A 27,980-nucleotide genomic window follows, 5' to 3' on the forward strand; every position below is an offset into this window, starting at 1 on the left:
GGGGGAGACTGATATTGCCTAATTTTCCAACAGATAAATTGAGATTCAGTGAGGCTAAATCACCTCCCCAAAGCCACCCAGCTTATAAGGAGCAAACGTTATGCTGAAAACTTGTACACTGGTGCTGAATCGAATCTCAGACAGAGTTTTGGGTGAAGTAGAAAAAAAGAGCTTTATTGCTTTGCCAGGGAAAGGGGGCCACAGCTGGCTAATGCCCTCAAAACTGTGTCTCCCAACTGGGGCAAGATAGTGAGAAGTTTTATAGTAATTGTTCAAAAAGGGTATGATCAGCTCGTGGACGTTCTTCTGCTGGGCTGCTGGTGACGTAAGTGGGAGTCAGCATCATCAACCAGTTGCTCTGGGGTCTACATGCTTGTGGGCAGCACACCATTGTTATAACTTCTTCCACCTGGAGCGGGTTTCCAGTATCTGCAAGATAGGTAAAGGATACTGTGGTGTGTATCCCTTGATGGGGAAACAGGACCTTGCCCCCAAGGCCGCACTATTGTTTCTCCTGACTGTTAGTTTCTCCCTGTTCTCGAATCCCCTCCCTCCCCTAATTAGCAACTGCTGGAATCTGCCCGTTGGAACTCAGGGAAGTTCATGGAGGCTGAATGAAGGCTATTTCCTATAATCAAAGAAATGGGGGACACAGAAAGACCTTGTGCCCAGGAGCCCCACAGGGCCCTGCACAGTATCAAACATAATGTTTGACCCCAGGTCTCCCCCATTCCATGGCCTTTGCTCCTTTCACCACACATGGCCTAAGCATTAGGACTGAGACCAGTTCACTCAGTATTATTAACAACTCATTCCTGAGACACAGTAGTCCATCATCCCTCCTCTCCTCCCCGTCCTCCTCCTGCCTGTACTTTCTCCCTGCTCTCTGGGCCCAGCCAGCCAGTGAGAATTCGCACCAGCTGATGAGAGCACTCTCGTCTTCTGGACATATGTATACCTATAGCTGATTCATGTTGATGTATGGCAGAAACTAACACAATATAGTAAAGCAATTATCCTTCAATTAAAAATGGATGAATTGAAAAAAAAATGCTATCTTAAACTAAAATCATAAAAACAAAAAAGCCCATTTCTCTTCTTCCCTTGATCTTGTTCTGAGTTCATTCAGCCAGCCCCTGCTAGTGCTGGCTATTCCTACATTAATCCCCTGCTTAAGACCATCGTCTCAATTCCATGCTCTTCAGCCTCCCTCTCGGGTTAGAGGCATATGAGATCTAGGAACAAGACCATAGTGCTGCAAGAGAACACAAGATCTCATTCTTACCATCTCCATGAAAGAAAAATCTATACATTCAAAAAAAAAAAGACCTCTCTGATGTTTTCAAAGAGAGTCATAATATCTCCCAAAGCCACTATCTAATGATTCAGAATATTTTCCACAAGATTAAAAAAAAAGGAAAAAAAATTCCTTTTTTATAAATTTCCATCACCTGGTGCCCATAGTAGCTACCTTGTAAAAGGAAACTTATTTTTTTGTTAAGTGGCACCAGTGGGGTCCACACGAAACTAGGATCCAGGGTTTCTAGGGTGTCTGAGCCCCAGGGGGGCGATCTGGTGAGGAGACTCTCCAGAGGCCTCATACCTCTGCCCCAAGTGGACTTTGCCTGATCTCATCCAAGGTTAATGGGCTATTTCATGCTTTGCACCATTAAGACCTGAAATAACTTCTCCTGCCTGCACTGAGGAACACGTTGTGCTCCCTGCAGTCACAGGATCAAAAGCATTTCCCCGAAATCATTTTTTAAAATCCTTATTAAACATGCCATAAGGTAAAGTGAGCAAAAATTATTCATGCTTTTTTCCTTAATCGTTAGAACAGCATCATTGTCCTGGGGTGTGGTGGGAAATAAAAGGCAAATGGTCTTTTTTTTTTTTAAAGGAAAAACACAAAATCCAAAATAAGAACAAATAATTAGTTCTAAACATGAAAATCTCTTACATATTAAAAAAAATAATTTCCATATTTCTCCCCAAAAGTGGCTTTCCTAGTGCAGGGCAAAAGGAATTCCTTGTGCTATCACTGTGTGATGGGTTTGGGCATCATGCTTCTGCAGATGTGGGTGCCCGTGTTTCTGCACGTCTGTGACCTCCACGATTTACACACCCTTGATGGTTCTGACCTCCTGCATAGGTCCTGCCCCCAGGGAGACACTGCAGGGCACAGATAATTCTCATCCATAGGATGTGAGTGCTAACAGGACCTTTGAAATTATCAAAGCCAATCCCTTCCTTCAGAATCGTGGGAACCATGACATCTCAGATATGGAAATTGGTCTCTTCCTACTCACATTTTAAGACCAAAGGAAGACAAAAACCCATCTCCAGTGCAGGGACATGAAACATTTATCCCTGCCCCGGGGGCTGGACATTTAGCAGACCAGCAGCTGCAAAGCAGCAGCAACAGTGATAGCCGGGACGGATGTCAGTGGATCAGACCCTGCAGGCACTTGGTTTCAGTGGCTTCACAGGCGGCAGGTGTAGACTGCAGCTTTTCTTCAGGGCTGTTTGCTGTTTGCTTTCAAAGGGAAGATTCAGCTTGCCAGAACCAGAATCCCAGGACACAGTGGGAAGGACCTTTTGGAATCAGACAGACACCTGGGTTCGGAGTCGGCTCCACTTCTAACTATCTGAGTCACCTTGGACTCCTCTCCAAATCTCTGCTTTCTTGTTGATTAGTTGCTAAGTCATGTCCATCTCTCTGCAATGCCCTGGACTGTAACTAGCCAGGCTCCTCTGTCCATGGGATTTCCCAGGCAAGAATACTAAAATGGGTTGTCATTTCCTTCTCCAGGGGATCTTCTTGATACAAGGATCGAACCTGCATCTCCTGCATTGGCAGGATTCTTTACCAAGTGAGACACCAGTGAATCGCAAATCTCTGCTTCCTTATCTGTAATTCAGCAGGATCACTGACACCCTACCTCTCTGGGTCTCAGCAGTAAACAGGATTCTACTCACCTGAGTAGAGAGCAGGCAGAACTCCTTAGACAGGGTGGGTGATATTAAGGAAAGCAACATGGGGTGTTTATGCACCTCAAATCTAACAAACAGGGTACTCGGAGAAGCGAAGAGAAGGAATAGCCGAAGAGAATGTAAGCTGTGGAGGAGAAGCTACTGAGAGCAGCTCATCAGGGAGAGCAGTTACTACAGTCAGGCTTCAAAGCAGGAGGGAGCAGAGAAATACCCTGACCTCTCTCTGCTCTGCCCTGATCTCCTGCTGGTGCATCCTCAGTGGGTCAGTGTGAACCAGAAGCCATCCAATGAGGAAGCCAGGAGATGAGGCTCTGGGGATCAATCACATCCTGGGGGCCAGAACTGGGTAGAAAGTGGACCAGGACAGCAGGGGTAGGTGTAGAAAATGCAGTCTTACCATGTTATCCTCATTTAGTCTGGAGGACAAAAATAATATATGCAAAGCACTTAGTATAGGGCTTCCCTGGTGGCTCAGCGGTAAAGAATCCACCTGCCAATGCAGGAGATGTGGCTTCGATCTCTGGGTAGGGAAGATCCCCTGGAGAAGGAAATGGCAACCCACTCCAGTATTCTTGCCTGGGAAATCCCATGGACAGAGGAGCCTGGTGGGTTACAGTCCAGGGTGTTATAAAGAGTCAGACACGACTTAGCGACTAAACAACAACAACAAAAAGCACTTAGTATGTAGCCTGATGGTTTAGCAGGATCTCAACAAGTGGAAGCAATATTCTGATTAGTCCTATTCGCAATTAGACTCTTTAATGTAACATGTGTTCTGCCTTGTTTTCACACAAAAAGCCCCAGAAGCACTCCTTAGATTCCCAATGTGTGCTGTGAATCGCGGAGGTTCAAGTGTTAACACGACCCCAACACTGCCCTCAAGGGGAGAAGATCCTGGACATTGATGCCCATGAGACTGGATAGGAGGTGACAAGGGTCACAGAAGTGACTCTGCTTCCCAGCTGCAAGCACCTCTAAGGCCAGGACCACAGCTTCTGGTTCTGTTATCTTTCTTAATACTTTTAAAAACTTTTCTTTTTCCAGGAAGAGTCTAATTAGAATACATACTCATTGCAGAAAATGTGGAACTTGCAGAAAATCACAAAAAAGATAATAAAAGTTACTTCTCTCCCCTCCCCAGAGATAATCACTTAATATTTTTGCAAATCTCCCTCCTTCTGTGCATTCTGTTTTATTAGAATTAGTCTCATGTTAGATGTACCATGTGTATCCTGATGGCTGGTTGGGGTTTTTTCCCCACTTCTTTCATAAGCATTGAAACCATTCCAAAAATATCTTTTAATCACTTCATAAGAGTAAATCACATGTTTGGGAATATGAACTTGGAATCAGTAGACTAAAGTCTAATTGCAGCTTCACTAGTTCATAGGTTCACGACAATGAACAAGTTACTCAAATTTCCTAAGCTTCAGCTTCTTCATTTGTAAAATGATGCAAAGGGAGGTTAAAGTAGGCATCTTACAAAGTTGTAGAAAAGAGAAATGAAATAATTTTGAGAAACAATAGTTCAGTGTCTGGAACAAAACAAAGAGCTAAATGGTAATTCTAATAATTGTCATTATTAGCCCATAGTCATTTCTCTATTGGTGAATATTTAGGATGTTTTTAATTTATTTTTAATTAAAAATTCTTTTATGATGTCTTTGAACTTTTGAACTCTTTCCACACATGAACATTTTCCTTAGGGTATATAAAGCTATTGGTCCTGGGTATAAACATTTAAAAGTTCAAGTTCTGGAGTCAGGTGGCCTGGACTTACGTCACAGCTATGCTACTTATTAGCTATGTGATACTGGAAAAATTACTTAACCTCTCTGTGCTTCAGTTTCCTCTTCTCTTAAATGAAATAATAATAGTATCACCTGTCATAAGGATTAAATGAGATAAAAATACAAAGTGCCAGGCACAGGTAAACAAAATAAATGTTAGTCAATGTATTACCATGGATACAGCCAATTACACTATTTTATTCATTTATACCCAACAGCTTTTAGCACTGGGCTGGGTAGTAGATTTCTAATGAATACATATTAAACTGGTTGTTATGAGTTCCTTACATACTCTGGAAGATTCTCTGCCTCCTTTTTTGGGAATTAACTAGAGACCAGTTCTCTCGTGTCATCTGTCCACAGTCTACCCCACACCCCCAATGCCTTGTCTCATATCTTTTTGTCTCAGTTCAACTTACAAGTTGAACTTACAAGTTCAACTTCAACTTGTTCAACTTCAACTATTTACTTGTTACAAAGTTCCCTAGGCAGACCCCAAATAGCATAAGATCTCTCCAGAGGCTTCTGGGATGATAGACCAGAGTCTCTTTCTCCACCACTGTCATTCAAGGGTTTAGGGATCCTTCCTGGGGTCCCTCAGTCCTTCTCTTATTTCTCACCCACAGCCTCACAGTCTTGAGAGCATCTAACTATTTTATTCCAGGCTGGAATATTTGAGCACCTATTATGCAGAGGACTGCAGCCAATCCACTGCAAAACCCAAACAGGAAAATGGGCTTATGCCAAAGGTTAGAGTTGTGTAAATAACCCAGAAACCCAGCAATACAGGCACACAGAACCCTGCAGCTGATGTGTTGGCAATGTGCCATTAGCCACCGCCGCTGCCAGGTCTGTGTAGCTACCAACCTCCAGTGGAAATGTACCATTTGGGAGTAAGTAGATTAATCCATGAGGATGGTGAATTTCCACATGCTGGGTGCATGGAATGGATAATCAAGTGGTTAGTTCCATGATCTATGCTTTCCAGGAGGAATTCTACAACAAAGCTGAGAACTCCAATTTTGAATTCTCTGGGGTGATTTCCATCTTCCTAATGTTCATACACATCTTGATATTCCCAAACAAATTGTCAGTTCATGCATCCCACACATGTTTATTAAGCAACTACTATGTGCAAGCACTATATCAGGATTAGTAGATTAATCATTATCTAGAAAGGAAAAAGCAAATAACAACAAGTAATCATATGTCCCCTATCCTTTGCTTAAGGCAGACAGCAGTCCTCCTAAGAGCCTAGACATGGTCTCACAGCCCATCTCAACATGGGGCCCCAGGCAGTCCTACCAATCAAGTTGACATACTATATTAAGCCTGTTTAAGCTAAAGAGCCACAAGTTCTTAGAGAATATGGAGACAGCAAGATAAAGAAGTCCAAGCAGCCATCAGTTATTTGGAAATGAGGTGGGATAATTTTGAAAACAGCCCCATAGCTGGTTGATGTAACAGTGCAGGCTGAGCAAGGCAATTGCTCCAGGCAGTGAGCACAGACTGTGCTATGTGACCCTGAGCAGGTCGCTTCACCTCTCTAGCCCTGGTTTTGTTCTTTATAAAATGAGGCTGATAGTACTTCCCTGATAGCCAGTGGTAAAGCACCCGCCTGCAATGCAGGGGGACGTGGGTTTGATCCCTGCTCCAGGAAGATTCCACATTCCTCAGAGCAACTAAACCCATGCCCCACAACTCCTGAGCCTGTACCCTAGAGACTGTGCTCCTCAACAAGAGAGGCCAGCCAAATGAGAAACCGTTCACTGCAGCAAAGAGCGGCCCCACCCCCGCAACTAGAGAAAGTCCACGCGCAGCAACGAAGACCCAGTGCAGCCAAAAATAAAATAAATAAAAATGTTTTAAATGAGGCTGATAACAGCAATACCCTCCTCCTAGGGTCATTATGATGAGTAACTGAGATGATGCCATGCAAAATGTTTAACAACACCTGTCTGATAGTAAGTAATTTGCTGTTATTAGCTAAATATAGGCTATGTTTAGGTAAAGAAGAATAAAATTAATTTCCCTATTCCAAACAACACAGAAGAAGGACATTCTGGACACGTGAAAAGATAGGACAATTCTAGGCCCAAGTACTAGAACTGGTTGCCTTATTTCTATCAGGAAATGTGCTGTTGAACCCCACAAAACCAGTTTCCAAGCCCCAGAAGGCAGAGATGTGGTCATCAGGGCATATTTCTTGGCTGTTTCTCTGACCCACCCTAAAACTAGCACCATCAAATACCAGCAAAAGTGAAAACAACAGTGTGTTCTCTTGCTTTTGTCAGCGGCCTCAAAGGCACTGTATCCTTTCGTTTATAAATGGGGACCCTTGCTAAATACGTGGAATAGTGCAACAGAACTTCATCTAGAAATTAGTGAGAATACCAACTATACTCCTATTCTGCCTTTTTTTCTTTTTTTTGCTGGATAATACTTATTATATTACAAACATAAGTCTTCTTAGACATTAAAGAAATTCAGAGAAAGAAAAAAAGGAAAATAAAAAAGCATTCAGAATTCCACCACCCAGAAAACAAAATTGGGGTATCTATTCATCCATACTTTTCTCTCTGCTTTCTTAAATTTTAAAAAATACAAGATTTTTTATTTTAAAAATTTCTGTCTTTCTCTCTCCCTCACCATCCCACCCTGCTCTAGTTTATCATTACCAGTTCAAGATTCGGTTCATCAACCAAACTGAGAACCCTGTAGAACCAACTTTCACCGTGTCATTCCTCGGAACAAGAGGGGAGAGGCAGAAGATCCCCATTGCTCTGTGAGTATGAGATACAGCCCCGTCCGTGGTGAGGACAGGCTTAGTTTTCTCACAGGCTCTGGATGGACTCTGCTTTCCAAGGGTCAGGCCAGGCACAGCTCACTTTCCTCAGCCCAGTACGAGTGTCCCAAACACCCTGTCAGATGGGACATCCGCCCACGCGCGACACCTTGTCACCCCTCCTCGGCCTCGCCCAGTCCCAACCATTACTTTATGTCGCTGCCACCTGTGTTTGTGATGGGCCCGAAGCGACAGGGGCTGAATGGAAAGGGGAACCAGAGGTGGCCAGTCTAGGAGGAGTGCAGAGAGCAGGCGCAGGACACATTCCTGTCCCCAGGAAGGCCCTGAGCACCTTTCCAGTGAGTTCCGAAAACCATAACCCGGAAATAAAACTGGTCTCATTCAACTTGGCACGAATTTTCCACTCAGTCAAACTGCACTGCCAGCCCTCCCCACCTGTCCTTCGCCCTGCTACACACCTGCTCACAGCACAGGCAGTGGCCTCACGCCTCCTGCACGGGCTGGCCAGCTTCACCGGCCGCTTTATTTCAGCATCTCCACCCTCAGCATGGGCTCTCCTTGGGAAGTGACACCAGCCTTCACCTGCTCCAGGGACGGTTCTCAGCCTCCCGAAAATCACCCCTGGTTTTGAGCCTCCAATCATCCCACGGATTCAGTCACTCAGCAAGGATGTGTCAGTGCTCTGCACTAGAGGTAGAGAGGACCCTATCCTTAGGGTGCTCCCAGCCTAGTGGGGTGGGTGGATTCCTAAACGGTGCTTTGCAACATCCTGCAGGAAGAGCTAAGATGAGCTGAGCCAGGGAATCCTCCAGCCACCTGTCTCACCCTAAATCTAGTGTTAACTCTGCACCATCCCAAATCTCTCCCTGGGGGAGCAGGGATTGTTCTAAGTAGTGGAAAGAGTGCCCGACTGCTCTGTCAATATTGGGACATTTTAATGTCTTGGAGATTAGTGAGTAAAGCTGATAATGAAACCTAAGGATCTGCATTTAAATTTTGCTCCAAACTGGTACATCCCTTTTATATATGGTTTTCTATTACTGCTCTACTTGTTGTCTTAATGGAAGTTTCTATTTATGTTGGGGAGAAAGAAAAGCACTGATCTGGAGGGAAGACTGTAGTGTGGTGCTCATGTATTGATCATGAACCTACAGAACCTACAGACAGCTGTATTGCCCAGAGACACCTGCCTTTTTTGGAGGCAGTTCTGATGTGTTAAGCTAGAGATTAGGAAGCCTGAGCTAAACAAAGTTAACTAGATTCATCACTGCAGAACACTTGCAACCTTTTAAACATGCTATCACAGAAAATAAGATGGTTTTCCCAGTATTTCTGCTCTGGAAAACCCTTTTTTATCCTGGCACATCTATTGTTATCTCTATTAATAGTCTGTCCACCACCACTTTGGGAAATGCAGCAGAAAAGACCATCACGAGTCATTCAGGCAAATGTAATACATCCTGAAAATCCCATCCTGAAAGCATCACTTTGCCGTTACAAATCAACTGACTATGTCTGGTTTCCTTTGTATCTTCAAGGAGCAAAGGAATTACTAGTAATGAAACCTATTCCTTTCTAATAACATTGGATGTGGATATTGGGGAACTGATCATGATCAAGTTCAAGTGGGAAAACCGCATGGTGTGGTCCAATGTCTGGAATACGGTCCAAACCATCATCCCCTGGGGAAGAGAGTCCCTTCACTTGGGCCTTGCTCTGAAGAGCATCAGAGTCAAAGTGGGAGAAACACAGCAAAGGTGAGTGCTATTTCAACCTCCTCCTAACATCTGTTGAGCATCTACCTACGTCCCACAATTTAATACTTGCATTTATCTTATGAAGTGGGCATTGTTCTGTTCCAACGGTGGCATACAGATGCTCAGAAAGGTGCAATGACCATCCTGAGTTCCCAAAGCCACAGGTGGAAGGACCAAGATTTACACCCAGGTCTCTGATTCCCATCTAGCCTCTTTCCTCTGCCCACCCCCACCACCCCCCCCCCACCCACCCAGGTAACAGCTACCTGCCTCCAGAGTCTGAGAACCACTCCCTGGCCCAGTGCTCTTCAGATTTCACCCCATGCTGGCCCAAGACCACATTTTGAACAGCAAGGACCTAGAAGTGACATTTCTTCTTTGTTGTTTACCCAGAGAAATGCTTTTAGCAGATCACAATCTCAAAATCTCACACTGAAGTGGCACCTTTCAAATCTTAGAATGCCAAGGGATCACTGGGAAGCTTATGAAACATGCAGAATTCCCAGACCCACCTGAAGAGCTTCTGACTGGCTGTGGTCTATGGAGGGCCACACATTTGGTAATAAGAGCCCTAGGAAATTCTGGTGTGGACCAGCCGGTTACCCTCAGGAGGTGCGGTTCTGTGAATGTCTCCCTTGGCCCACAGGCCCTGGGACACGCAGGGGTGGGTTGAGGGCAGGGAGTTAAGGCAAGAAAGGATGTCCAGCGGCTCCCTCAGTCCTCTCAGCAGGGCAAAGGGATGCTCGGTATATTTTCCCAGGGCTGCCGTGCTTTTCTGTGGTTCTGCAGTTCCGCAGACCCTCTCCTGTCTCCTCCCCACTCTATTCAGGAAATGTGTCTCTCCTTTCCTACTGCCCTCTTTCGAGCAGCCCGCTTTCTCTCTGGAGTGCCGCCAGCGGAGCTGAAGAGCAGCACGCCCCTCACCTCTGAACTGCTCTCCTCCCTTACCCCTGGGGTGTCGCTGCTAGCAGCCGCCCGTGGCAGATTTATGCCCCCTGAGTCCCTCACACAACCGCACTGCGAGATTTTATCTCCCTGGGATACAAAATCCTGGCAATTACTAAAAGCATACTCTGCAGTCAGCCAACAGATTTCTCCACATGATCAATTTGAGAAAATTAAACTGCTTCTCTCCTCTTCAGCGCTTAGCTATTCTTGCATGACTTGTTGGCCCTTTAGAGCAGCTCAGCTTCTGAGCATCAACCCTCCCCAGATTCTCTCAGCTAGAGAGAGTAAATCCTCAGTTTTAGAGGCTGCTCGCCATGACAGTTCTAGGTGCCTCGACCTGAACGATAGTATAAAACACAGGGCTGCCTTCTCCCCTGGTGCTTACCCACACAGCTCTGCAGAAGGAAAGAAGGGAGCAATGAGAGCAGTGTTCCAGAGCCTTGCTGCACCATGGGCTTGAACTAGGGACTCCAGAGCATTCACCTCACAGAAGCTTCCCAGTGACCCTCTGAAACAGGTAGTATTGCTGTGCAGCTTAGGAGCCTGAGGCTCATGGGAGTTACACAGCTTGGGGACATTGCTAATAATTGTCTGAGCCCAGGTCTGAGTTAGTTCGTCTGATCCATTGCCCATTCGTTGCCTCTGCAGTTTCTAACAGCTCCGCCTCCATTAGTCATGGTCCCATTGATCTGACTTTCTTTAATCTAGCAGTGTTGTAGAGCTGGAAATGAATATATATGCACATCACAGCTTTCCTCGGGGCTGTAAGAGGTACATCATGAAAAGGAAGGAAGGGATCTGGGACCTATAGTTTTTTAAGTTTTTAACTCAGTGCTTCCTATGGGTCTTTGGAGTACCCAACGCCATTGGGAAGGATGCCAAAAAAGTCAGAGTTGTGGCTTTGGGCATTAAGAAACTCCAGGACCTAATTAGGAAAATAAGATGCGTTAATTTTACTAATGATCTGCTTCATCCCAGGGTTTCTCAAACTTTAATGTGCACATGAATCATCTGGGAATCATGTTAAAATGTAGGCCCTGCTTCAGTAGGTAGAGATGGAGCCTGAGAGTCTACATTTCTAACAAGCTCCCAGGTGCTGCTGATGCTGCTAGCCCATGGATCACACTCTGAATAGTGAGAGTCTAGTATTGCAGGGTCTAGAAGTCTAAGAAAGACAATGGTTCAGGTTGGTTCTGTGGGTCAATGTTGCAGCAGGCTTCAGGGAGGCTCAGAGGGATTCCCAGAGAAACAGGCAGTGAGAAGAGCAATACGCAGACAGAATCCAATGACCTCTGCATCAGCTGGACCTAAAGTCAAATTTTGATTTCACTGCTTCCACCTATGTCGGCTCAGACAATAACTGTTCCTCTCTGAGACTCAGTTCTTTAGGAATGAATGGGAATTATAATATGTACTTCATGCGGCTAATAACAACTACCAATTTCTGAGTACCTTTTACAAACTAAAATCCCAGAGCTGGGATGCAAATAAACCTCACACTCTTAATCTCTTTGCTAACAATAAGAGAGGGGAAAAAAAATGGTTAAGTGACTTGCTCTTTACCTCTGTGGAAGGAGTTGAATGAGAGGTGACTTTCCTCCCCCTAAGCACAAAGTCAGGGGTGAGAGGACTGTGGTAGGGTGAAGACCGAGAGCAGAGAGGATTGGTTCTATAGCAAGACATGAAAAGTGATTGGCTAAACAAAATGAGAAGATATTTGATTGCCTCAGTAATCATATAAACGCAGACCAAAAATCAATGAAATTATCACTGGTGACCCATTAGTTTTGCAGGAGTCAAAACACAGATAACATCCAGAGTTAGTAAAGGGGTGGAGAAATGGGCATTCTCATGTACTATTCGTGGAAGTATAAATTACAGAGCTTCTGCAGGGGAATTTCATTCAACAACTAACATTTAGTGAACATATATCTTATGCTAGACACTGCTGTGGGCACCGGATATACAGTAGTAAACAGAGTAGATAAAGCCCCTGGTCTCATGGAGCTTATATTATCAAAATTTGACATATGCAGAATCTTGACCCAGAATTTTATGCTAGGTGTCTATGCTGGGGAAATATTCAACATATCCACTAAGGATATCTATGCACTAAAATGTTTGTTGCAGTACTATTTGTAAATACTAACCCATTGGGGAAAATCCAAATCTCCATTAATAGGAAAATGGCTAAATGCACTGTGGTACATCCATACACTGGAATGTTATGTAGCAGGTGAGAAAGAATCAAATAGATTTTTTTTTAATATAATCGATTTATAGTATTTTGGGTATACAGCAAAGTGATTCACCTATCCAGATTCTTTTTCATTATGGGTTATTACAAGATATTGAATATAGTTCTTTGTGCTAAGGTCCTTGATGTTCATCTACTTTATGTAGAGTAGTGTGTATCTGTTAATCCCAAATTCCCAAATTATTCTTCCCTTTCACTTCTCCCTTTGGTAAGCATAAGTTTGTTTTCTATGTCTGTGAGTCTATTTCTGTTTTGTAAACAAGTTCATTTGTATGATTTTTTAGATTCCACATATAAGTGATATCATATGGTATTTATCTTTCTCTGTCTGACTTACTTCACTTAGTATGATCATCTTTAGGCCCATCTGAGAATGAAATAGATGTGTATATACTTATACAAACAGGTCTCCAAGTATGTTATTTGATAATGAGGAAATTTTTTCAGAAAAATTCATACAACAAATTTTATGTTTGTATATGAACATCCATATAAGTGTAAATGCATAGAAAGAGGTCTGGAAAGACAGAAACCAAACCATGAAAACAGGGAGAGGAGTCATATTAGTGAAAGGTGATGGAGAAGACCTTTAATACTCAACTTTATATATTTCTTTACCATTTGAATTTTTCAAATGCATCCATAATTACAATACTTTTTAATGTTAGATGTTTGATTTAGTAAATACTTGACCTTAGATACAATTTTTTTTTTTTTTTTAAAAAAAGAAGCTATAAACTACAATTCTCTGTGACTATTGCTATTTTTTTTTTCCCCCCAAATAGATTCAATTGAAGTCAGTAACACAAAATAGCATCTCAGGCCAAACCAATGGTCAAAGTCATCAGCTGTTGGTCTCCAAGAGAGACCCAGAACCCATGGTGATGTCCTTTGTGGCTGGAAGATCAAATAAGAGGGAAGGGCAGGTTACAGTGCTGAGCCAGGCAGATGCTGGTGACAGGGCCTCATGCCCAGGTACCTTTAAGAAGGCTACTGACCAACTGGAGCGTGTCCAAAGGAGGAAGGCTGGGAGCGAAGCCCGCCTGTGAGGAACAGCTGAAGAAAGTGCGAATGTTTGCCTTGGAGACAGGGTCATGTAGTGAAAGAAACAGTTGTTACTCTCAAATCTTTGATGAGCTGTATAAGGCAGAACAAAGCAGGACTGCCCCAGGACTTTGAGTTCTTTACAGAAGTGAAATATCACACCATGAAGAGCTCCTGGAAGCCTTACACAGATTGCTTTAACTGATTTGGCTTTTGTTTTTCTCTGAAGTTATAAAAATATTTGCGGTCATAAAGACCCAGTTTTGGTTTTTTTTTTCTTTAAAAAAAATAGCATAAAGTTCATGTTACATGAATTGAGTATTTAACAAAGGACGAAACATTTCAATAAGCTCCACCCAAAGCTTAGTGCTGTGTTTGTTTGATGTTTCCTATGCAGAATGACATTTTGCTCAGAAAACATGAATGATCTACTACTTCACCCAGCCCGGGAGAAAACCTTTGTGAGATGTGAAGCAAACTCTGAAACACTGAAACGAAAGATGAGATGAGCTTTAATGAAGACCCAGTGTGAAGAATAAATGATTTTATACCTTATCTGGAATGGTTGCTTTGTTTGGAAACCAAAGTTACATAAAGAATCTTGCATAAAGCTTTAATAGGGTTTAGATTTAAAAGGGAGCTCATTTCACTGTTATAAACTGAGATTTTCCAAACTGTTATGTAACTATATTCAAATATTAGTGTAACCAGAAATTTCCCAGTTTTCTGACTAATTGGTAATATATGCAAATAAGTACAAATTTAAGAGCCATCTGAGATCCACTGTTCTAATTTAAAATGTCTTTTACAATTAAGTCAAATTTCCCATATTTCCTTGCTAGTTTGTTCTGATCAGTTTTTTTGAAGCATGCTGGAAAGGTACTTCTTTACAATATAACTAGCACTTCCATAAAGTGAAATTCCAGTTAATCACAGCTGTGTGTCCCAAAGCACATACCCTTTAAGACCATTCAGCTCACTCAAAGAAAAAAAATTCTACTTAAACTAAGAGTTTCCATCAAACAAATCATACAATTATTTCCCTGAACCAAACCGAGAGTAGCAGAATTCTCCTAAAACTACTAATGATAACCATAAAAGCTGGGCAGTCGGTCACTGTAATGATTAAATTACTATTTAAGTACCATTTTCCTCTTCTACTATTGCTTGCTACAAAAGCTAATGGAAAACTTGGACTATCTCAAAAACTTAGATATCAAATCTCACACTGCCCAATAAATGAAATAATGATGCTTTGACCAGCAAATTCCACCACAGAGCATGTGAAGGAAATATTACATCTGGCAATTACTTGGATCTGTGTTTCACGTAATTCAGAGAGGAGAATCTCACTATGCACGTCAAAGCCTCACCTGACCTTGGCATTGCCCCAGCTCTACACAGCTCATCATTCACATGCTCTTCCCCAGAGCAGGACTCCTGCAGATAAAAGTCTTGAAGAGATGTCTGCCTCTGATGAAATCAATTGCATGATTCACTTTTATTTTTCTTGGAAAGACCCACAGAACTAAAGGATGTGGGGCAAGAAGGACAGCTGGGTCAAGGCTGTATATTTTGTCCCGAATGCTACTCTTGACTGCAAAAGCATCTGACTGCCCTTTTAGCTATTGTGTGTGTCTAGAAATATTAGATACTAAAATGAACAATGTTTTCCATTATGTCAGAAATACTAAGATTTACAATAAGATAACCTTTGCATTAGATTAGCATGTTTTATCATTGACTATCCAGAGAAAACTTTAAATATCCCTTTTGGGACTTCCCTGGTGGTCCAGTGGTTAAGAACCCATCTGCCAATGCCTTCCCTGCTCTGGGAAGGCCCCACGTTGCCTTGGAGCAACTGAGTCCATGCGCTACCACTGAGTCTATGCTCTGGAGCCCACAAACCACAAGTACTAAAGCCCGCACACCCTAAAGCCCATGCTCCACAATAAGAGAAGCCACCAGAATGAGAATCCTGGTCACCACAGCTAGAGAAAGCCCGCTCACAACAACGAAGATCCAGCACAGTCAAAAATATAATAATTAAATTTAAAAATTTATATATTCTTTTGCTATATACCCTGTAGAATCTATGTACAAGTCAAAGGATACTCCTATCGGCCTTGAAAACATCACAACCAGAAACAGTCCACATATTCACCCATGAAATGCAATGAAGGGGGAGGAGCCAAGATGGCGGAGGAGTAGGACGGGGAGAACACTTTCTCCCCCACAAATTCATCAAAAGAGCATTTAAACGTCGAGTAAATTCCACAAAACAACTTCTGAATGCCGGCAGAGGACATCAGGCACCCAGAAAAGCAGCCCAACTCTTCGAAAGGAGGTAGGAAAAAATATAAAAGACAAAAAAAGAGACAAAAGAGGGAGAGACGGAGTTCCGTCCCGGGAAGGGAGTCTTAAAAAGAGAGAAGTTTCCAAACACCAGGAAACCCTCTCACTGCCGAATCTGTGCCGAGCTTTGGAAGCACAGAGGGCAACATAAAAGGGAGGGGAAAAAAAATAAACAATTAAAAATCGCGGATTGTGAGCCCTACGGTAACTCCCCCAGCAGAGAAGCAGCACAGACGCCTGCACACGGCATTAGCAAGCGGGGGCTGGGCAGGGAAGCGCGGCGCGGGCTGTGTCCCTTAGAGTAAGAATCCGCCGGAATGTCCTGAGCGCTATCTGAGCGAAATAATTTGGGCTAGCAAACCAGACTGTGGGATATCTACCACGCGAAAAGCCAGCCCTAACCTAAGACACCGCCAGGCCCGCGCACGGAACAAAGGACTGAGCAGAGATAGCCGGCTGCAGACCTTCCCCCTCCGGTGACAGGCAGCCAGAGCCGGAAGGGGGCAATCGCAGCCCCAGAGAGACACTATCTATAAAACTGTAAGCAGGCTTCTTTGCTAACTAAAACTTCTTGGGGGTCTGGACGGTCAACATCTGCCTGAGAAGGTGCACCGGTTTTACACCCAGATAACCGAGTGGCGGGGAGGCGATAAGTCGCAGCATTGGCGCCTGCCAAACACATCACCTGAGCTGCTCGGATCTGGGAAGAGCACAAAACGCAGGCCCAACCGAGTCTGCGCCTCTGAGGACTACCCGAGTGCCTGAACCTGAGCAGCTTGGACCTGGGAGCTCAGCCCAGGGCCGGCCTCTGATTGTTCCCGGCGGAACAACCTAGAGCCCGAGCAGTGTGGGCAGGGAGGCTACACACAACGTGAGCGGGGGCAGACCCAGTGTGGCTGAGGCACTGCGAGAGCACGCCAGTGTTATCTGTTTGCAGCATCCCTCCCTCCCTCCCCACAGCGCGGCTGAACAAGTGAGCCTAAATTAAAAAAAAAAAAAAAAATAGTGTCCTCAACCATCCCCTTTGTGTCAGGGCGGGAACCAGACACTGAAGAGACCAGCAAACAGAAGAAGCTGTAACAGAGGGAAACGCCTTGGAAGCTACAGGCCATAGATTAAAACCCTGTGGTTACTACGGATTACATAGGAAGGGGCCTATAGATCTTGAGAAATATAAGTCGGACTAAGGAACTGCCAAAAATGAACTGAACCCACAATACTCACAACAAAACCAGAGAAAGACCTAGATATATTTTTACTATTTTTACGATCAATCTTTCTTTCTTTTTTTTTTTTTTAATTAAAAAAGAAAAAAATTTTTTAAGTCCTCTATTGTCCTTTAATTTTCACTTTTATAACTATTACTTTGCAAAAAAAAAAAAAAAGACCCTATTTTTTTTTTCTTCTTCAGCAAACTTCATATATATATTTTATAATTTTTTGACCGTGGTGTTTTTTTTTTTTTTTCTTTTTTCTTTTTCTTCTTTTCTTTAACATTGTATTTTTGAAATTCCAAACTGTACTCTAGATTTTTAATTTTAGCCTTTTGATATATGCTATCAATTTTGTACCTATAGTTTTTTTCATAATTTCTGTGACTTTTTTTTTCCTCTGTTTCTTTCTCTTCTTCTTTTATATAACATCATATATCTGCAATTCCAAACTCTACTCAAGATTTTTAATTTATGCTTTTTGGTATTTGATATCAATTTTGTACCTGTATTTTCTTTATAATTTTTGCGACATTGTTTTTGTTGGTTTGTTTGTTTTCTCTCTTTATTTTTCTTCTTCTTCTTCTTCTTTTTTTTTTTTTTTTTTTAACGTTGTATTTTTGAAATTCCAAACTCTACTCTAGATTTTTAATTTTTGCTTTTTGGTATTAGTTATCAATTTTGTACCTGTAGTTTCTTTATTACTTTCACGACCTTGTTTGTTTTTCTTTGTTCGTTTTTTCTCTCTTTCTTTTCCTTCTTCTTTTCATTAACATCGCATTTTTGAAATTCCAAACTCTACTCTAGATTTCTAATTTTTGTTTTTATGTATTTGTTACCAATTTTGTACCTTTAAGAACCCAATCTTCAGGACCCATTTTTCACTAGTGTACGAGATTACTGGCTTGACTGCTCTCTCTCCCTTTGGACTCTCCATTTTCTCCACCAGGTCACCTGTATCTCCTCCCTAACCCCTCTCTACTCTACCCAACTCTGTGAATTTCTGTGTGTTCCAGATGGTGGAGAACACTTAAGGAACTGATTACTGGCTGGATCTGTCTCCCTCCTTTTCATTTCCCCCTTTTATCCTTCTGGCCACCTCTGTCTCCTGCCTCCTTCTTCTCTTCCCTGTATAACTCCGTGAACATCTCTGAGTGGTCCAGTTGTGGAGTGCACATAAGGAAGTGACTACTGGATAGCCCACTCTCTCCACTATTGATTCCACCTCATCTCATTTGGGTCACCTCTAACTCCCTCCTCCCACTTCTCTTCTCCATGTAACGCTGTGAACCTCTCTGAGTGACCCTCCCAGTAGAGAAACTTTTCATCTTTAACGTAGATGTTTTATCAGTGGTGCTGTATAGAAGGAGAAGTTTTGAAACTACTGTAAAATTAAGACCCATAACTGGAAGTAGGAGGCTTAAGTCCAAACCCTGACTCCAGGGAACTCCTGACTCCAAGGAACATTAATTGACAGGAGCTCATCAAACGCCTCCATACCAACACTGAAACCAAGCACCACACAAGGGCCCACAAGTTCCAGGGAAAGACATAACAAGCAAATTCTCCAGCAACAAAGGAACACAGCCTTGAGCTTCAAGATACAGGCTGCCCAAAGTCACCCCAAAACCATAGACATCTCATAACTCATTACTGGACATTTCATTACACTCCAGAGAGAATACAGTTCCATCCACCAGAACATCGACACAAGCTTCCCTAACCAGGAAACCTTGACAAGCCACCTGTACAAACCCACACACAGCGAGGAAACGCCACAATAAAGAGAACTCCACAAACTGCCAGAATACAGAAAGGACACCCCAAACTCAGCAATTTAAACAAGATGAAGAGACAGAGGAATAGCCAGCAGATAAAGGAACAGGATAAATGCCCACCAAACCAAACAAAAGAGGAAGAGATAGGGAATCTACCTGATAAAGAATTCCAAATAATGATAGTGAAATTGATCCAAAATCTTGAAATTAAAATGGAATCACAGATAAATAGCCTGGCGGCAAGGATTGAGAAGATGCAAGAAAGGTTTAACAAGGACTTAGAAGAAATAAAAAAGAGTCAATATATAATGAATAATGCAATAAGTGAAATTAAAAACACTCTGGAGGCAACAAATAGTAGAATAACAGAGGCAGAAGATAGGATTAGTGAATTAGAAGATAGAATGGTAGAAATAAATGAATCAGAGAGGATAAAAGAAAAACGAATTAAAAGAAATGAGGACAATCTCAGAGACCTCCAGGACAATATTAAACGCTACAACATTCGAATCATAGGGATCCCAGAAGAAGAAGACAAAAAGAAAGACCATGAGAAAATACTTGAGATAATAGTTGAAAACTTCCCTAAAATGGGGAAGGAAATAATCACCCAAGTCCAAGAAACCCAGAGAGTCCCAAACAGGATAAACCCAAGGCGAAACACCCCAAGACACATAGTAATCAAATTAACAAAGATCAAACACAAAGAACAAATATTAAAAGCAGCAAGGGAAAAACAACAAATAACACACAAGGGAATTCCCATAAGGATAACAGCTGATCTTTCAATAGAAACTCTTCAAGCCAGGAGGGAATGGCAAGACATACTTAAAATGATGAAAGAAAATAACCTACAGCCCAGATTATTGTACCCAGCAAGGATCTCATTCAAGTATGAAGGAGAAATCAAAAGCTTTTCAGACAAGCAAAAGCTGAGAGAATTCTGCACCACCAAACCAGCTCTCCAACAAATACTAAAGGATATTCTCTAGACAGGAAACACAAAAATTGTGTATAAATTCGAACCCAAAACAATAAAGTAAATGGCAACGGGGTCATACTTATCAGTAATTACCTTAAACATAAATGGGTTGAATGCCCCAACCAAAAGACAAAGACTGGCTGAATGGATACAAAAACAAGACCCCTGCATATGTTGTCTACAAGAGACCCACCTCAAAACAGGGGACACATACAGACTGAAAGTAAAGGGCTGGAAAAAGATTTTCCATGCAAATAGGGACCAAAAGAAAGCAGGAGTAGCAATACTCATATCAGATAAAATAGACTTTAAAACAAAGACTGTGAAAAGAGACAAAGATGGTCACTACATAATGATCAAAGGATCAATCCAAGAAGAAGATATAACAATTATAAATATATATGCACCCAACACGGGAGCACCGCAGTATGTAAGACAAATGCTAACAAGTATGAAAGAAGAAATTAACAATAACACAATAATAGTGGGAGACTTTAATACCCCACTCACACCTATGGATAGGTCAACTAAACAGAAAATTAACAAGGAAACACAAACTTTAAATGATACAATAGACCAGTTAGACCTAATTGATATCTATAGGACATTTCATCCCAAAACAATGAATTTCACCTTCTTCTCAAGTGCACATGGAACCTTCTCCAGGATAGATCACATCCTGGGCCATAAAGCTAGCCTTGGTAAATTCAAAAAAATAGAAATCATTCCAAGCATCTTTTCTGACCACAATGCAGTAAGATTAGATCTCAATTACAGGAGAAAAACTATTAAAAATCCAACATATGGAGGCTGAACAACACACTGCTGAATAACCAACAAATCACAGAAGAAATCAAAAAAGAAATCAAAATTTGCATAGAAACGAATGAAAATGAAAACACAACAACCCAAAACCTGTGGGACACGGTAAAAGCAGTCCTAAGGGGAAAGTTCATAGCAATACAGGCACACCTCAAGAAACAAGAAAAAAGTCAAATAAATAACCTAACTCTACACCTAAAGCAACTAGAAAAGGAAGAAATGAAGAACCCCAGGGTTAGTAGAAGGAAAGAAATCTTAAAAATTAGAGCAGAAATAAATGCAAAAGAAACAAAAGAGACCATAGCAAAAATCAACAAAACCAAAAGCTGGTTCTTTGAAAGGATAAATAAAATTGACAAACCATTAGCCAAACTCATCAAGAAACAAAGGGAGAAAAATCAAATCAATAAAATTAGAAATGAAAATGGAGAGATCACAACAGACAACACAGAAATACAAAGGATCATAAGAGACTACTATCAACAATTATATGCCAATAAAATGGACAACGAGGAAGAAATGGACAAATTCTTAGAAAAGTACAACTTTCCAAAACTCGATCAGGAAGAAATAGAAAATCTTAACAGACTCATCACAAGCACGGAAATTGAAACTGTAATCAAAAATCTTCCAGCAAACAAAAGCCCAGGTCCAGACGGCTTCACACCTGAATTCTACCAAAAATTTAGAGAAGAGCTAACACCTATCCTACTCAAACTCTTCCAGAAAATTGCAGAGGATGGTAAACTTCCAAACTCATTCTATGAGGCCACCATCACCCTAATACCAAAACCTGACAAAGATCCCACAAAAAAAGAAAACTACAGGCCAATATCACTGATGAACATAGATGCAAAAATCCTTAACAAAATTCTAGCAATCAGAATCCAACAACACATTAAAAAGATCATACACCATGACCAAGTGGGCTTTATCCCAGGGATGCAAGGATTCTTCAATATCCGCAAATCAATCAATGTAATACACCACATTAACAAATTGAAAAATAAAAACCATATGATTATCTCAATAGATGCAGAGAAAGCCTTTGACAAAATTCAACATCCATTTATGATCAAAACTCTCCAGAAAGCAGGAATAGAAGGAACATACCTCAACATAATCAAAGCTATATGACAAACCCACAGCAAACATTATCCTCAATGGTGAAAAATTGAAAGCATTTCCTCTAAAGTCAGGAACAAGACAAGGGTGCCCACTTTCACCATTACTATTCAACATAGTTTTGGAAGTTTTGGCCACAGCAATCAGAGCAGAAAAAGAAATAAAAGGAATCCAAATTGGAAACGAAGAAGTAAAGCTCTCACTGTTTGCAGATGACATGATCCTCTACATAGAAAACCCTAAAGACTCCACCAGAAAATTACTAGAACTAATCAATGACTATAGTAAAGTTGCAGGATATAAAATCAACACACAGAAATCCCTTGCATTCCTATACACTAATAATGAGAAAACAGAAAGAGAAATTAAGGAAACAATTCCATTCACCATTGCAACGGAAAGAATAAAATACTTAGGAATATATCTACCTAAAGAATCTAAAGACCTATATATAGAAAACTATAAAACACTGGTGAAAGAAATCAAAGAGGACACTAACAGATGGAGAAATATACCATGTTCATGGATTGGAAGAATCAATGTAGTGAAAATGAGTATACTACCCAAAGCAATCTATAGATTCAATGCAATCCCTATCAAGCTACCAACAGCATTCTTCACAGAGCTAGAACAAATAATTTCACAATTTGTATGGAAAAACAAAAAACCTCGAATAGCCAAAGCGATCTTGAGAAAGAAGAATGGAACTGGAGGAATCAACCTACCTGACTTCAGGCTCTACTACAAAGCCACAGTTATCAAGACAGTATGGTACTGGCACAAAGACAGAAATATAGATCAATGGAACAAAATAGAAAGCCCAGAGATAAATCCACGCACATATGGACACCTTATCTTCAACAAAGGAGGCAAGAATATACAATGGATTAAAGACAATCTCTTTAACAAGTGGTGCTGGGAACTCTGGTCAACCACTTGTAAAAGAATGAAACTAGAACACTTTCTAACACCATACACAAAAATAAACTCAAAATGGATGAAAGATCTAAACCTAAGACCAGAAACTATAAAACTCCTAGAGGAGAACATAGGCAAAACACTCTCTGACATACATCACAGCAGGATCCTCTATGACCCACCTCCCAGAATATTGGAAATAAAAGCAAAAATAAACAAATGGGACCTAATTAACCTTAAAAGCTTCTGCACATCAAAGAAAACTATTAACAAGGTGAAAAGACAGCCTTCAGAATGGGAGAAGATAATAGCAAATGAAGCAACTGACAAACAACTAATCTCGAGAATATACAAGCAACTCCTCCAGCTCAACTCCAGAAAAATAAATGACCCAATCAAAAAATGGGCCAAAGAACTAAATAGACATTTCTCCAAAGAAGACATACAGATGGCTAACAAACACATGAAAAGATGCTCAACATCACTCATTATCAGAGAAATGCAAATCAAAACCACTATGAGGTACCATTTCACACCAGTCAGAATGGCTGCGATCCAAAAGTCTACAAGTAATAAATGCTGGAGAGGGTGTGGAGAAAAGGGAACCCTCTTACACTGTTGGTGGGAATGCAAACTAGTACAGCCACTATGGAGAACAGTGTGGAGATTCCTTAAAAAACTGGAAATAGATCTGCCTTATGATCCAGCAATCCCACTGCTGGGCATACACACTGAGAAAACCAGAAGGGAAAGAGACACGAGTACCCCAATGTTCATCGCAGCACTGTTTATAATAGCCAGGACATGGAAGCAACCTAGATGTCCATCAGCAGATGAATGGATAAGAAAGCAGTGGTACATATACACAATGGAGTATTATTCAGCCATTAAAAAGAATACATTTGAATCAGTTCTAATGAGGTGGATGAAACTGGAGCCTATTATACAGAGTGAAGTAAGCCAGAAAGAAAAACACCAATACAGTATACTAACGCATATATATGGAATTTAGAAAGATGGTAACAATAACCCTGTGTACGAGACAGCAAAAGAGACACTGATGTATAGAACAGTCTTATGGACTCTGTGGGAGAGGGAGAGGGTGGGAAGATTTGGGAGAATGGCATTGAAACATGTAAAATATCATGTATGAAATGAGATGCCAGTCCAGGTTCGATGCACGATACTGGATGCTTGGGGCTGGTGCACTGGGACGACCCAGAGGTATGGAATGGGGAGGGAGGAGGGAGGAGGGTTCAGGATGGGGAACACATGTATACCTGTGGCAGATTCATTTTGATATTTGGCAAATCTAATACAGTTATGTAAAGTTTAAAAATAAAATAAAATTTAAAAAAAAAAAAAAAAAGAAATGCAATGAACTGTGGTATATTCTTACTAATGGTTGTTAAACAGCAGCAAAAAAGATGACCCAAAGCTACACACATAACAAGATAAGGCTGAGTCTAGAGTGAGACAGAGAAGCATCGAGGCAGCAGAATTTAAGGAAGCACTGTGGGCTTATGCATTTACACAAACACACAAAATATATATGTAGTATGTTACAAGGAGAGCTAAAGTGTACCATTAATGATAGATAAAATAGACGGTAAAGGACTCAGTGGTTAAGAATCCACCTGCCAATGCAGAAGACAGAGATTTGATCCCGTGTCCAGTAAGATCCCAAATGTCGCAGGACAGCTAAGCCCACACGTTGAAACTGCTGAGCCCACACACCCTAGAGTCTGTGCTGTGCCAGAAGGAAGTGGCCAAGGGAAGCCACTGCCATGAGAAGCCCGAGCACCGCAATGAGAAAGAGCAGCCACCACTTGCCGCAACTAGAGAAAGCCCATGGACAGCAACAAAGACCCAGCTCAGCCAAAAATTTAAAAATAAATAATAAGTTTTTCTAACTAAATTAAGTTAAAAAATAAAATCAATTTTATTAAAAAAAAAAAAAAAAGATAGGTGGTAAAATACTAAGTGAAATCAATAACAGCCCTGGCCCAAGAATGAGATTGTAGTAATCTGGAAAGAGGAAGTGCACATTAGAGTTCCGGGTGCCAGCAACACTGGACATGTCACTCTGGATGGTGGTTGCACAGGTGTTCATTGTTATCACCATTCTTTAGTGAATTTCTTCATGTGCTACCAGTATGAATGTCACATTTCATAATACAAAGGAAAAATAAAGGGCAGAGTTAAAACCATTTTTCTACTCTAGCATACTTTCCAATACTAATTAGTTTCACACAAAATATAATTAGAAAGTATTTCACCTTCTGTAGGAAAACTTGAAGTGACACAGGACGTCATAACATTTTGGGCAGAGAAATCATTAAGCAACCAACACGACAAATGGCTCACAGGAACATTTGAGACTCCTCTTGGCATGGATTACTTTTCACTCGGGAAGATGTGTTCATCGACATCACATTTTCTGAAGAACATCTTAGGAGGGAAGTCAAATAGGGAAACTGAATAATGCAGCCACATCTGTTCATTGCACATGCAAAATGCTGGCTGGTTCGCTGATTATACTCACCTCTCCTCCAAAGAATCTGTATTTATGAGCCCACTCAGGAAAGATAACACTGGCATCTTGCCTTTCAGGCAAAAGCCTGTTTGTGCTTTACTTGTAAGAAAGCACAAGGAAAGAAATGGGGCGTCAATTACACTGCAGCTGGGCTCTTTTAGGTGCCCCGAGTCAGAGAGAGGGAAACAAGCATTCCATTCAACACTAAAATGCATGTGCTGCCCTCCAGAGCAAAGCTGCCTGTCCTCAGCATTCACCTTGATAATGTTGCCACAAACACTGAAATTTTGGTGGTCGTTACACATCTCTGGGGTGGCAAAGCAAGAAGTCAGACTGCCCAGCTCAAGGCCAGCTCTCCCACAGAGCCTGGATGAGAGGGAGGTCAGATGGATGGTAATTGATGGGCAAGAAGAAGCCTGAGGGGACTTCCCTGGCAGTCCAGTGGTTAAGATTGAACCTTCCAATGCAGGGGATTTGGGTTTGATCCCTGGTTGGGGTGCTAAGATCTCACATGCCTCGCCGCCAAAAAAACAAAACATAAAACTGAATCAGTATTTGTAACAAATTCAATAAAGACTTTAAAAATGGTCCACATTGAAAAATATATGTTAAAAAAGAGGGATACTGAAGTCAATCCACAGAGTCACCACCTACCTGCTTACCTTATCTCATACTACAAACTTTGTGAATTCCAATGATCTCTGTGTGATGAATGGCCCCCAGCAAACCTCATTCCTTCCACTGGGGCTCAGGATAGGCTGCCCTCCAAAATGCCACAATGGCATATTGGTTATTTTGAATTAAAGTTACTTAGGAAATGGCCAGTGCAAGAGGGGCACCCTTTTGTACCTCCCTAAAAGCAGGGAATAAATCTCTCCTGTGAAGGTGCCTTTTCTGATCTGAAGGTAGGACAGACACTCTTATCACCAGAGACAAAGAAATGGGTCTGAGAAGCCTGTATAAACAAACCTTGTCACTTCTTTAATTTACTACCCCAAGACCAAACTCTGCTTATATTCTTTACTAATGGAACACCCAAAACCTAAGTTTCTTCGTCCTGTCAATTCCTCACAAATGCATTGTCTCTCTGTCTAATAAGTATAAAAGTTGCCTGCTTTGGCCACGTCTTAGGTCCCATTTTATGAGACTGCCATGTGCATGAATTCAATGTTTCTTTTTCTCCTGTTAATCTGTCTTGTGTCAACTTCATTATTAGTCCAGCCACAAGGGTTTCCCAGGTAGATAGTGATAAAGGACTTGCTTGCAATTCAGGAGATATAAGAGACGCAAGTTCGATCCCTGGATTGGGAAGATCCTCTGGAGAAGAAAATGGCAACCCACTCCAGTATTCTCGCCTGGAGAATCCCAAGGACAGAGGAGCCTGGCGGGGTACAGTCCACGGGGTCGCACTGAGTCAGACATGTCTGAAACGACTTAGCATGCACGGCCGTAAGAACTCAAGAGGAGTAGAGGGGGAAACCTCCCCCTCCCGACACTTCTCATCTCTGCCTTGTCTCATGCCTCCTTCCTCTTCCTTCCTCCAGAATGTCCTCCTCCCCGCCTAACTGGGTCTTATTTATCTACCCGGGCAGTCACTTCACCAGTCACTTCCTAGCTCAGCCCAGCTGACAGGGGTCTCTCTCCTCTGAATGCTCAGCCGTTCTGTGAGTGATGCTCTCTCTGGGGCCTCAGGAATTGGTGCCCTGCTGGTTTTCCCGCCACTTCTCCGTCTCCTCTCTGGTCCTTGCCCTCTATTCAGCCTGGCAAGGTTGGCACTCCTCTGGGTCGAGGCCTCCTTCTCTGCTCACTTGCTTCTCCCTCTTTAGGCCATTTTCCCACTTAAATGGCTTCATTTTTGACCCATGCAGGCCAACCACTCCCACATCAGAGCTGCAGTGTGGGGTGCCCCCTGAGTAGAGGGCACTCCTGCATATGCAATTGCCACTCTCAACGGTTCCCCCTCTGCTGTCTCACAAGCTGCAAAGGTTCAGAACTGAGCCCATGGTGTCCTCCCTGCACCCCCCAATCCTGCTTCTCCCCAAGCTGTCTGTCCTATGGCTCAGTGTGTATCATTTACTACATCACTAGTTGCTGATTCCAGACATGGGGGTGGGGAGTGGAGCACCTGTAATACTTCCTCCCCTTTGGCCCTTCACAATGGAGCAATCACCAAATCCTATGGATTCTGCCATACTTCTTTTTTAAAAAAATATTTAAATATTTATTTGGCTATGCCAGGTCTTAGTTGCAGCATGTGGGATCTAGTTCCCTGACCAGGCATTGAACCAGGGTCCCCTGCTCTGGGAGCATGGAGTATTAGCCACTGGACCACCAGGGAAGTCCCCTACCCATACTTCTTGCGTTTACATCTCCCTGATTCCGCCACCATCATTCTAACCCAAGCTGACCCTCTTACCTGGATGTTGGCGACAACTTTCCGCCTCTTCTCGCTGTACCCAGTCCTTTTTCAATCCATTCTCATTACAGCACAGGTGTGTTTTCCTGCTCTGAGCCTTTCAAATGACTTCCCAATGCTCTTCGGAAAAAAGCCCAAAATAAATTACCAATATGGTAGCTTCCCCTTTTCCCTCCAGTCTTGTCGCCCTCACACCGTACATCATGGTCCACCTGGTCCCAACTCAGCCTGCACCTTAGAA

General features: G+C 42.1%; 1 protein-coding gene and 1 long non-coding RNA gene across 2 annotated transcripts in view; one reads left to right on the plus strand and one right to left on the minus strand.

Moving 5' to 3' along the window:
• The window catches only part of LIPC (lipase C, hepatic type), a 164,743-nt gene extending 150,592 nt beyond the window's left edge, over positions 1-14,151 (plus strand). The window contains exons 7-9 of the mRNA XM_025295677.3: positions 7,452-7,569; positions 9,129-9,347; positions 13,994-14,151. Of these exons, the coding sequence (XP_025151462.3) occupies positions 7,452-7,569; positions 9,129-9,347; positions 13,994-14,105 (449 nt within the window). The 3' untranslated portion in view covers positions 14,106-14,151. The remainder of the gene's footprint in view (positions 1-7,451; positions 7,570-9,128; positions 9,348-13,993) is intronic.
• On the minus strand, positions 147-27,967 carry LOC112587835. Its single transcript, XR_006542798.2, has 2 exons — positions 27,740-27,967; positions 147-429 (listed from the first exon to the last, which is right to left on the minus strand). It is a non-coding gene; the product is annotated as an uncharacterized LOC112587835 (long non-coding RNA).
• Positions 27,968-27,980: the final 13 nt, after the last annotated feature.

Source organism: Bubalus bubalis, chromosome 11, assembly GCF_019923935.1.
Source record: "Bubalus bubalis isolate 160015118507 breed Murrah chromosome 11, NDDB_SH_1, whole genome shotgun sequence".
Classification (NCBI taxonomy): Eukaryota; Metazoa; Chordata; class Mammalia; order Artiodactyla; family Bovidae; genus Bubalus; species Bubalus bubalis.